The sequence below is a fragment of the Cryptotermes secundus genome, unplaced genomic scaffold, assembly GCF_002891405.2.
Source record: "Cryptotermes secundus unplaced genomic scaffold, Csec_1.0 scaffold932, whole genome shotgun sequence".
NCBI classification, from domain to species: domain Eukaryota; kingdom Metazoa; phylum Arthropoda; class Insecta; order Blattodea; family Kalotermitidae; genus Cryptotermes; species Cryptotermes secundus.
In genome coordinates this window covers 484,414-497,272 of record NW_019727409.1, presented here as the reverse complement: position 1 = coordinate 497,272, position 12,859 = coordinate 484,414, and the positions used below count along the sequence as shown (strand labels likewise).

Genomic DNA, 12,859 nt, shown 5'->3' with positions numbered 1-12,859 from the left:
TTAAAATGGGTAATAGTGTAAGATATACACTAATGTAGAGCAGTCAAGATGAACTGTCAGGCCTGTACTACGGAGGTCCAGAGCAAACAAGATGCCTGGCCCCCAGGCTGTGGTGTGTATTTGCATCTGTGTTTAAGAGATAAGATCTTACATCGGAAACTACTCTTCTGCTGGTATCAGTGAGGACTTATGCCTAGAGAATATTCCTGGCATTGAAATCACCAAGAAGAATCAGGTGGGCATAATACTGGTGAGAGTAGGCATTGCATGGAGTAAGTGTACAAATAGTCACACCTCTCAGTGGTGACTGTAAGGGAAACTCTGTGGTATTTTAACCTTGACATTGAACACTTTTAATACAAAAATCTGCCATTTGGCCATTGAAGGAAGTCAGTTCAGTACATAGCATACAACATAATGGCCTTAGTTAATTCTGTTAACAACTGTCTGTCAGTCAGTGCGAATTGTGGCAGCACAGGGTAATGTAAACAGCCAGGGTTGGGTAGGTTATCATACATTTATAATTTCATAAAGTAGGTCTTAACATTGGAAACCAATAGCAATCATGCACTTTTCCTTATTTCAGCAGTAACTGATTATGGCTTGTGTTAAGAAATTTGTTTAGCAAAAGAGAAGATGTGTGAATTACTTACCATTCATAAAATATGGTACAAATTAATACTTTCTCTTCCTGTCTCTCTTAGTGTATTATGCAGTCAATGATTTTGCCTTAAATACTATTGTTTAAGAATGTGTTTTTTGCCCTTGCATTTTATTGTTGTTTTTGTTGTCATCATCGCTGTCATTGAATACTACATTCATTTATAATGTGGATGGCCAGAGTGTCGCTAGGCAATGGACTGGTAAACGGACGTGATACATGCTCGCAACAGTGGAACAATGAGGTTATGCAACCTGCTTCTAGGCAACGGCTCAGTAAACAGACTTCTGCACAGGTACAATGACATCACGTGACTTATGTTGTACGTTGTCCATGCGGTGCATGTATAATGAATATCTGTTTAAGGTTAAGTCAGTGTGGAGAGGTAAGGAGAGCGCAAGGCATTTGAGAGACTAGTGCTTATAAGAGAAGTGAATTCAGTGTAGTAATTCAGTCGTAAGCTGGGAGAGCGAATTGGAACCAGGAGTACAGAAGAGAACAAGAAGTCAGTCTGTGAAGACTTGGTGTGTGATTTGAAGACTTTATGTGTGCAGTAGTGCAGTGATATTGGGAGTGTGTGATTTAGGGAGACTGTTATAGTTCCTGTGTTACAAACCTGTGAAGACTACTAAAGATAGACTGAGAAGATTAGTGTATCATGTTTGTAAATTGCATAAATGAGTTATAATTAATTGTAGTTATGACCTGCAGGTTGTTAATAAAACCAATTACCAATCCAAACCTGTGTCTTAGTCACCCAAAACATGACAATATTAAAGGGACACATTTTTTCAGGTTACTGTTTTCAAAAGAGTCATGTTTCTTTGCCAAACTATTTGACACAGTTCAGAAGGTACACACATGAGTTGATTAAGGGATTATTAAAGTTTGTATCACTATAAAGGAAAATTCTGTATAAGAAGTTTCAGCTGACTGGGGGTAAGATGGCTGTTGTAGTTTGAACTGGGGCAGTTGGTAATTGGAGATATAAGGTATCAAAACATGAATTATTTAGTTGAAGTAAAGAACTTTGGATCTTAGAGAGATAGGATGGGATGGTATGAATTGGATTGATTTGGCTCAGGATAGGGACCAGTGGGGGGCTCTTGTGAACATGGTAATGAACCTTTTGGTTCCATAAAATGCTGGGAAATTCTTGAGTAGTTGCACAATTGGTGGCTTCTCAAGAAGGGTTCAGTTCCATGAGTGAGTGAAAGAACTTTCTATGAGGGCTTGGGCATTCCCAGCATCTTGCTATCCAGAATGAAGAGGGATTTTATACTGTCATCTGAAGTAATAACCCATGGCACACCACATGTCAATGAGATCATTGTGGGGAAATCTAAAGGTAAAGTTGTCTGTGTGTTAATTGCATTGAAACTGCCATAGCTACCATTTCTGGCAGGTAGTTCTGTGGCTGGGCTTGGCATTCAAAGGGTTACTTTTGGCAGAATTCAACAGTGTTGTTTTTTCCAAAGAATTTTGGCAAATGTGGTTTTATGTATAATAAAGAACAGATTACTTTGTATGTGCCATACCAGAAAGCTAATAAAATTGGGAATGAGGGTCATTTTTGTCATTACCATTGTAAAGCGTTTTTTCTGGCGGCTCTTTGAGCAACATTCAGACATTTGGTATCTCTTAATGTAACAGCACCATTACCGGGATCTCTGGTAGCCACTTTATGTCTGGCCCCTAAAAATTTGGGCTGACATAGAATTTGTGAATTTGTTCACCACTAATATTATATTCACATTGTGAGTGATATTTCTCATTTTTTTCTGTTTGTTAATTTTATGTTTTACTTTGTTTCTGCACAGGGAAAGAATTTTAACAAAAGGAGACATTCCACCCAGAAATTCAGGATCATGTGGTGTATTACTTGAAGACTCCTTATATATATTTGGAGGTAATTATAATACAAAGTAAAGGAAAAGTTACCGTATGTTCTTATATATATAGATCTTGTTCAGTCACATAGCATACAGTGAAATATGAGGGCTATTCAGGAAATAAACTTCAGTGAGGTGTTAGCAAAATGAGGAATGAGAACAAATTATTATATGCAAAAAATACATACATACTTAAGCTATTTTTCAACATAGTCGTCGTCAGAAGTGAGGCACTTGTCATATTGGGGAATAAGCTTTGTATCCCTGTGTCAAAGAAGTTTGCTGCCTGTGAGCTCAGCCTCGTTTTGACACTTTCCATCAGCTCCTCATTATTGTTGAAGCACTGTGATCCCAACCACTTCTACAGATAGGTAAACAGTTGGTAGTCACGCAGAGTGAGATCGGGAATGTAAGGAGGGTGGTCAAACTACTCCCAGCTGAAATGCTATAGCGGTGCTTGATTGCAAGCAGCTGTATGTGGACGCACTTTGTCATGGAGGAGTATAACACCAGATGTCAGCATTCCATGCCTTTTGTTCTGAATGGCCCCATGCAGAATTTTTAGTATTTCACAATACACTTCTGACATTATTGTGGTCCTTTGTTGCATGAATGCCATCATCAGCACTCCCCCACTGTCCCAGAAAAGAGTTTCCATTTGCTTTCTGGCAGGCAGACAACGTTTGTCTAAACTTTTTAAGCTTGTTTCGTGAATTTGTGTGCATCCACTACTTTGACTGCTCTTTGAATTCAGCATTCACAAACGAAATCCAGGTTTCATCACTTGTTACTCATACAATGTGACTGAGAAATTCATTGCCATCTTTGTGGTGTCACTATAATAAAATCAAATCTGAAGCTATTGACTGCATTTTGTGTGCACACATGAACATTTTTGGAACCCATCTTGCATAAAACTTGTGATGATGGCCTAGCTTAACTGTGATGATCTCGTAGAGATGACTGCATATAATTTGTGGAAATTCACACAAAAGTTCCGAAGTTGTAAAGCGCTGTCTTTCACAAATATTTTGGTCAACACTTTGAACAAGATAATCATTCATTACAGATGGCCGGCCGGCCACTTTGCTGTCCATGTTGAACATTCCACACCACTGGCTTAGAGTCCCTTCACTCATTATATTTTGGTACATAATTAACAATGGATTTCCACAGCACTGATGTTTTTAGAGTGAAGAAAGTGGATAACAGCACGAACTGCAGAGTTAGCAGGATTATCAGTTGCAGGACTCATCATAACTCACTCTGTAGAGAGTAGAACAAACACTAGGTGACCAGTTATGTGATGGTTTACAAGGCAATGAGTCATAGAGACTACCTCACATGAGTGAGCTCCCCCTCACTCCTTCATTAGTTGCCTAAAATAAACGGAGGTTATTTCCGAATAGCCATCATAAATGAGAAGAGTACGGTCATCTGGGTTGTAACACTATGTGGTTGAGAGCAAGTAGTAATACATGTTATTTGAAAAGAGTTCAGTGTTTTGGAGGAACATGGCTTCCATCTTCAGAATTGAAGAGTAAGCCAAGCAAAAAACTAACAGTAACAGGCAAAAAGCTAAGCTGCCTGTGATATGTTCCTATGAAATGTTGGGCTGCCTGTAAACTAACTACACAGTGATACAAGCCAGAAGATTGTACTCCTCGTAATCACTGCTGTGAGAACTTTAGATCCATCATAAGTGGGAATGCCTGTGTTAATTTCTGCACCAAACATTGTGAGGGGAAGGAGGCAGGAATTTAATTTTAGTTCATAAAAATCCATTATAATCTGACTTTATGAAGAACTTGAATCAGACTTCATTAAGTTTCATATAAAAATTAGTATATGATAAAATAGAGAGCTAATTAATATTGAACAGCTTTTATTTGGAACACTTTTTGGTATGACAATGAAATACATGGAAAATAATTTTTCATTTCTGTAGTATGATTGATTAGCTTCATGACAATACATATTGTAACGTGTTTTGCTACTGAAGAAGCCATTCAGATTGTTAATTGGTTTATTTAACAACCTACAAATCGTAACTACAAATACTTATAACACTGTTACGGCTTTACACACTTTACAACCCTACACAATAATCTCTTCAGTAGTCTTCGCATATTTATAACGCGGGAGCTATACAAGTCTCTCTTAATTACACACTCCCAATATAACTGTACTACAGCACACAATCTTGAAGTCACACAATAAGTCTTCACTTTCTGACTTCTCAGTTATCGCACGCTATCACATAACATCTTCTAACCACGTGTTCGGGTCTTCTTTCTGCGGCTGCTGGTATATTTCAACTGTCTTCAGCGGCTGCTACATTTTAACTCAGTCCTTAGACAGTGCAGTTCTCTTATAAACCCTCAGCCAGAAAACGGGAAAACGCCTCGCTTCCTTGTTGTCTAGTCCCCGTGTTTACAGGTGTTGCTGGTAACGCTATCGAGAGTTGTTTATTGCTGCATAGCAACCGTGGCATCCCCTGCTACGTCACTGTTGTCACCTGCCATGTCACAGTGGGAAGCGCTGCCACGTCACTGTGGGGGAGGAAGCGGAGAGCTGACCGGCCCATCACCGTAGTAGCGGCAGCACTGTTATGCCACCACTGGCGGGGGAGGGGGCCGTCCTGCATAGCGCAAATACGTCACAATATATTATTTGCAGTAAATGTATGGCTAGATCACTGAAGAACACAAACATGCAGAAACATCTTTTCATTCATATTATCGTGGATAGTGGAAGAGTTGTATGTTTCTATTGCACATACTGTTAGTTTGACAACTGAAACGAACTATAAATGACAAGTATAATATCTTCTTACAGCAGGGATTAATACATTTATTCATATTTGTCAGTTTATGCACACTAAAATAATATGCAATAATTTGTTCATACTGGCAGAATGGTTATTTTTACTTTTAATTTATTATATAATAAATGCAGTACTGTCTCATTAATTTCATTGGTGTGTCACTTATTGGACTGAACTCTGCAGGATTTCATGGCGTGCGTGAACCAGGAGCGATGGATGGCAACAGTAACCAGCTGTTCAGGCTAGACCTCGGTACCATGACATGGGAAAGCCTCTATCCAACTGGGGATCAGCCAGCACCCTGCGATAAGCTCGCTGGCTGGGTGTACAATGGCAAGTGAGTTTTTCTTTCATGTGTACATTTTTGGACAAGCCTTTACCTCTGTAGAAAATGAAGCGACTTGTACAAGAGGTAAGCAGTCTGACAGGTCTGGTTGTATGAGGCAAGATATTCATGGCTTTCCTCAGTTGCTTCAGGGTATTCTTATCTATCCACTGCGGTAGGAGCTCCAACTTTATGACTGATGAGACCGGTGCCTGTAGTGGTATCTTTTCATGTTTTTATTTTTGTTATTGATATCACCAAACCCAAGCATACTAGCACAGCATTTTTTTGGCGAGCATCCCTCAATACTTTACAGTCTTTTATGAAAGTTCACCACAATTCTCTACTAGTAACCAGAAGTCATTGATTACATTTCTGATTCTCATTTGTATAAGTGATGATGACCATGATATGCAGAAATACAGAGATGTGTTTGGAACCAAGGCAGTGCTCTTGTAACAGCAAATTATGACTTGCACTCATATTGGCAATCTTGTGTGCTTACCACAGTGAATGGATATCATTCAACAACAACTTTCCTCTTTACCTCATTTGTCAGGCTTTCTCTGATGGTTATTTCAGCTGTTACTTCATTTAATTTCTTGCATGCAGTTCTGTAATTGCATAAGCTGTCTCTGTCATCTGTTATCTGTGGAATTTTGCAAGAAGCTACAGAAGTCGCAGTACAGTTGGAAGATTATACAGGCTGTAAATAATTATATTGTAGCATGTTTTGAGTTCGAATCTCGTTGGTCACGTGTGTAAGTTCAGATCCCACTTCTGACACCAAATGTAACGTGTTTCATTACTGAAGACGCCGTAGAAATTGTTAATTGGTTTATTCAACAACCTACAAGTAACGGCTACAATTAATTATCACACAGTTGCGGGGTTTCACACTTTATAACCCTAATCGCAATAATCTGTTTACACTGTTGCAGGGTTTCACGATTTATAACCCTATTCGCAAATCAATTCATTCTGTGTTCAGTAGTCTACACGTTGACAGTAGGGGAGCTACGTAAGTGTCCCTGTATCACACACTCCCAATTACACAACTACACACACGTCCGGTTCTTCTTTCCGCAAACACTGCTATACTCCCAACTGTAGGCTGCTGACTGGAGAACTGTCTTCAGCGCTGATACACTTTAACTGTCTCCGGGGATGGCTACAAGTTAACTCGACTACAACTGAACTCGGCGATAGCCACATTACAACTCACTCGCGTTACGTCACCGTGCGGAGGGGGGATGACGGAGCGCTGACTCACCCGCCGCGTCACTGCTGGTGGGGGGGGGTTCTCCGTTGCGCAACATGTCACAATATGTTGGTACAATACTCTTTGGTAGATTGATAGGTTCAATCTGATCATATATTGTTAATACACCAATGTCCGGAAACACTTCCTTTTGGCACTAAGGGTCAGAAATTTCCCTAGAGGATGCATAAATATTAGGGGATGTTATCATTGTTTTACGTTATAAAAGTTGCTCAAAATGGCAGCCGCCAACTTAATTGCATGTTCTGCACCACCTGGCTATGTTATGCTGAACTCCTTGAAAGATTCCTGGATGGTTCTAGCTCCTACTGCAATTCTTGTCACAATATCATGTCTCTCCACTGGAGACTCATACACCAGGCTTTGCATGTAACCCCAGAGAAAGAAATCCAATGGAGTTAAGTCAGGGGAGCGAGGGGGCCAGGTTGTTGGTGCTCCACATCCAATCCTTCTATTGCCAGAGGTTTCATCCAAATACTCACGGACGACATTAGTGCAGTGTGCTGGGATGCCATCATGCTGGAACCACAGTTCATGAAGGATTTCCAAAAGCACTACTTGCGGCAGCTTGGGTAATATCTCTTGGAGAAATGTTAGGCAAATTTCACCAGTAAGCCACAGAGGTAAGAAGTTAGGGCCAATTAAATGTCCATCGATAACCCCTGCCTACACATTGTTGTTGAAGCGGTGTTGATGGCTTTGGATATGCTTTGCATTAGGATATTCCTGAGGCCATGCATGGCTGTTCCTTGAGTTGAAAATGTCTTCCTTGGTAAAGGTCCTCCTTCACATTTCAGAGGCCCTAGCATGTAAACAAAGTGCTTCCAGACATGCGTGTATTAACAAACTATAATCGGATTGAACCCATCTATCTGTCACTGAGCGCTGTAACATATAATTATTTACACTCTGTATAAATCAGTATTAGCCTTTAGGAGATGGCATATAAACCCCACAGTGGACTAGCTGCTGGCCTGTGTTTATAAATGCCCTGGAATAAAGTTGATTGTTAAGAATTAACCCTTTTACCTATATTCAAAGTTCTGAAATGACCAGTCTGTATTTATGTTTTGTCATTTCACTGATGTGAACATTGGAGAATATTGAACATTTTGAGACATTTCAGAAATTTCATTGCAGTTTTGATGAATTCGCTATGTGTATGATCATGACATTGTTTGTCATGTACAGATGAAACCTCTGTTTTACTGCATCTGTGTGGCATCCTTTGTTAAAACATAACATGTTACTTTGGTAATGGTTTGGTCTTTTCCTACTTTCTCGTTAGAACTGAATGTCACAAGGTAGTAGTGTTCATGATTCATATTTCAGCCTGCAGACCAGATATCCTTGCTAAGGTTTATCATGAGTTTTCTCAGCCTATCCAAGCAATTGCTAGGATAGTACTGAAGAATAAGTGACCCACAACTGTGTTCTTCCATATTCTTCCCAATTCATAATCCTGTCATTTCACATTTGATGCTAAATACCATTTGTTGTTGACAGTACATCAATAAATAAAGAAACAAACCTAAAATACCCTTTGCAGTAGATGTATTCTCTTTAGCTGAATTGTTGTATCTTGCAGGCTTTACTTCTTTGGTGGTTTTGGTCCACAACCAGAATTTGGTGTCCCATTTCAGCATGTAATTGATCCTATCACAGAGTTAGCAGGTTTTCCCCGAGGCTGGAACAATCAACTGGTAGTGTACAACCCTGTCACTAATAGCTGGGAGTGGCCAAGAGTGCGAGGACCCACTCCTTCACCTCGAGCAGCCCATGCAGCTGACATATCAGGCCACAAGGTAGGACAGATGTGATTTTCATGGAGCAGCCAGAAGAATTTACACGGTGTGTCCAGGATCCATTAGAACTCGTTTTTTTTTTCTCAAATTTTGCCCTGCAATGCCATCTTTTGGCAAGTTGTGGTGTTAAGATTCTTGAAGTTTCAGCTGTGGCTGTCTATAATTTCAAAGAGCAAGCATCGCTGCATCATGTGTTCTGACCTTGAATGTAACAGTACTGTTCTGACGCTTGTTGGAAAATGGTGGTTGAACAGAGAGCCAACATCAAATTTTGTTTGAAAGGCAAAAGAGCCGGAGAAGCATACGAAATGATGAAAAGTGTGTAAGGTAGTGATTGTTTGAGTCGCTCAAACATTTTTTGATGGCATGCTGTATTTTGTGACAGCAGGAAGGACATTGAAGACGCTCCACGGGCATCAAAGCTGAGAACAAGTTGCACTGAAGAAAATGTGAAAAAATGACCGAAATCCTTGCATCAGACAGATGTGTTTCTGCAAGACTCATCGAGGAGCTTTTGGGAATACCAAAAAGTACTATGCATCAAATTTTGATCAAGGATTTAGGCAAACAGAAGGTCTGTGTGCGGTTTGTACTGCACGCCCTGTCAGTTGATGAAAAACATGTCAGAGTGGAACACTGCAAAGACATGTTTCAGTCATCCCAAAGTGATACAAAATTTACGAAATTGATTGTTACTGGTGACGAGACATGGTGTTTTTAATGTGAGCCTCTCACAAAGCGGCAGAGTGCAGGGTGATTGAGCCCAAAGAAACCGAAACCAAAGAAAGTGCGCATGCAAAAGAGTAAAGTAAAAACACTGCTAACTGTTTTCTTCGATTCCAAAAGGAATTTCTGCCAGAAGGTCAAACAGTGAATTCTGATTATTATCACGGAGTCCTCAATCGTTTATGGGCGAGAATTCTTCGAATTCGACCTGAATATTGAGAGCAAGGTTCCTGGTCACTCCTCCACGACCATGCCCCACCCCACAAATCTAAGATCGTGCACGATTTTTTGGCCAGAAAGGGAATCACAGATACAAAGATATTTTGCACTTTGTGTGTGAAACAGTTATCTTACATAATTGTGGAACATGGTCTCTTGCTTTGAAAAAATATATGTTGGAAGTATTTTAAGTAGAAGGCTAATAAAAAGATTGTGTTTAAGAGTGATGAATAGGTAGAAAATGGAAAGAAAAAAAAGAACTGCATAGAAAGCACATTCTTTCTATGATGGGATTTCTTCCCATTTAGTTAGGCAAGATTGTGGTGGGAAGAAAATCTTGAGTACTGATATAGAATGTGTGTGCTATTTTAAAATTAATTTTTCACAAGGTGTGGTGATGTGAAGCACATTGAACTGGCTGACAAAGATATCAATGTCATTGTATCATTGCTTTTTTGTGTATCAGTAAAATGGACACAGATCATAATATGCTAGAATATATTGTTTTTTTTCTTCAGGCTTTTGTGTTCGGTGGTCGAATTGGTAACACACGGAACAATGATCTACACTGCCTTGACCTGGACAAGATGCGGTGGAGTGGCAAGTGAGACTTAAATTTTAATTATTTTTTTTTGTTTGTTCTTTGCAAAAAGTGCATCAAATAAATGCAGTGTGTTGTCCACATATAACATTTCCAAAACTTGTGACAGATTTTGTTTAAATTTGGTATGGAATGGTTTCACCAACAGTTGTCCGATGACTTTAATGTTGGTCTGTATTGGTCCAACATAATCATTGTGTACATGAAGCTGATATAAAAATGTACTGATTGTATGAAAAGGATGGTTCATTGCACAGAAATTAGTAGTCTTGAATTTCTAGAATCAAATTAAGACAGACACTCTTGATCTCAAACATTGCTTTTTCATTTCTGAACTTTAAGAATTTTCAGATAACTGCTTTTGGTTTTTGCAGAAACATGCCAACAACCCTACCCATCAGACTCATAATGTTTGGCAGTGCTAGAATGAATCAACTTGCTATTAAACTCTGCCTCCTGCCCCTCTCTCTGCCCATGTTGAAAGAGGACATGCCCCTAGAAGTTAATTTTTTCAGTACAGTGATTATGAAAATTTTACACTGAAAAAGGATGTGGATAAGTAATGCACTTTAACAGTAAGTTACAATTGAAGTGAAAAAAAAAATTGGTCAAGGAGAGCAAAACTTCTCATTCTCATCTCACTTCATGAAATTTCTACAAATTCTTGTCTCACTCAATTTTTTATTTGAAAAAGTTGTTCTTGCATATGCAGAAGTAGGTTTCATTGAGGTCTCTATAATTTGGTGTATTCATTCTTTATTTGCCGAAGTCCACGGGAAAATAAGTTCTGGCTCTTTGTGGTGATAATATGTACTATGAATGGTTTTGCAAGAACACATTTTTATGTACAGTAAATTAAATCCATCACCACTGAGCAAAATAGCAAAGAATACATTTAGAAATAAATATTCTGCATGAGAGTGCAAGTTTCTCTGTCCATGTTGCTTAGAGAGATTCTTGCAGTTTTGGGTCCATGGCTCTGGCTGCCTTGTTACTTTTGTGAGTTCTGTCCGCCAAACGCTTGTTTTTAAAGTATGTTTGCTGTGTAGTGCACCTTTCAGAATATTTCTAATTTCCTTCTTTGTACTTAACTCCAGTTGTTCCCAAGGACTTTTGCTAGACTTTTTTTTTTTTTTTTGTCAGTTGCAACATGCAGAGGTAAGCCTGACAGGCAGGCCAGCTTTCAGCTGTTGCATGTATGTCTGACCTAAGTATTTAGTGGAAGGAAACAGTATTTCATATTGAAATATTTCACAAGCACAGTTTAATGCTTATGCCTTAAATTTTAGCATCTCTTTGAAACCTTGCAGCAATGCATTGAAGTACTGAATGTTGATCACACCTCACTTGGAAAGGTGTGAGTGATGATAAGGATATCATAGATATGTATGTGCTTGTTTGTTGGACAGCTTGACTCGGCCATATGACCTGAATCCTGAAGGCAGATCATGGCACAGCTTTACATTTATAACCGACACACGAGCCATTGTGTATGGAGGTCTCAATCAGTACAATACTGTTCTAAGTGAGTACACAGATTTAAATAGTTTAATGAGAGAAAAATTCACAGGTATTAAATTATGTAGCTGAACTCTGAAATGTGCCATATTTGATCAAGTATAATGTGCACTGTTTTTTCTTACCAGTGCCTCCAAAAAGGGTGACTTCACATTGTAGTATTCACACATGTTCACTCCTTTTAGATATAGTATTCCCAGAAGGTATCCTTGTTTACATTTTTCCTCTACATTATGACAGCTGTGAAAATATCACTGTAGTTTCAGAATCCAAATGAACTTTGGGTAGGCACTATATTTTGGGTTAAATAAATTCAACAAAATGCAGCACTTAATAGAGAGATGTGTTGGATGCTTCTAGTGCTGTGTTTCTGTTCCAACTTGTAACCTGCTGGTTAGATATTCTTTGCGCAAAGCAGAAAGAGAGGAAGCATCAGCGGCATGCCATTTTATCCTTTGCATCTTCCAAGTCCTAATCCAGTTTTTGGATTTTAATGAAGTTTTGTATTATGGACCCATACTATAACTTGCTGATTGGTATTGATTTGGGTATTACAAGCCATATGAAAGTGGAGTTTTATGTTTCCATAACACAGTCCAAAGATTCCTGGACCCCTGGAATTTGCTGACAAAGTGTTAACATAGGTCTTTCATGTAAGAGTATTGTGACATGACAGCTGAAAGCCAGAATAGTGGAACAGAAAAAAATGAAAAAGAGGTAACCATTGCTATGCAATGGCACAGTAAACATGAAACAATGGAGGAAACACAGAAGCAATGTTTTATATGTGGTCCATGCTGAGGTTATATATGACGAGGACCAATGGAGCCGACAGTCAATTGGGAGTCAGAGATTGGAGGCAGCAGTTACCAGTTTAGAGCCTTGAGTTGCGCTGTTAGATGCTGCTGCCAGGCAACAACTAGTGAAGGCATGGTGAACTGAAAGGGCTGAGTGTTTGCAGTAGTGATTTGTAGAGTGTGTAGGTTAGTGGAAGTGTTGTAAT

At 39.2% G+C, this 12,859-nt stretch overlaps 1 protein-coding gene across 3 annotated transcripts in view; it reads left to right on the top strand.

Moving 5' to 3' along the window:
- LOC111864753 (kelch domain-containing protein 2-like) overlaps positions 1 to 12,859 on the top strand; it is a 36,144-nt gene that overhangs the window by 2,069 nt on the left and 21,216 nt on the right. For all 3 annotated transcript variants that reach the window (XM_023852256.2, XM_023852258.2, XM_023852259.2), the window contains exons 3-7: positions 2,482 to 2,570; positions 5,564 to 5,717; positions 8,576 to 8,792; positions 10,256 to 10,341; positions 11,748 to 11,863. In XM_023852256.2, coding sequence (XP_023708024.1) covers positions 2,482 to 2,570; positions 5,564 to 5,717; positions 8,576 to 8,792; positions 10,256 to 10,341; positions 11,748 to 11,863 — 662 coding nt within the window. The remainder of the gene's footprint in view (positions 1 to 2,481; positions 2,571 to 5,563; positions 5,718 to 8,575; positions 8,793 to 10,255; positions 10,342 to 11,747; positions 11,864 to 12,859) is intronic.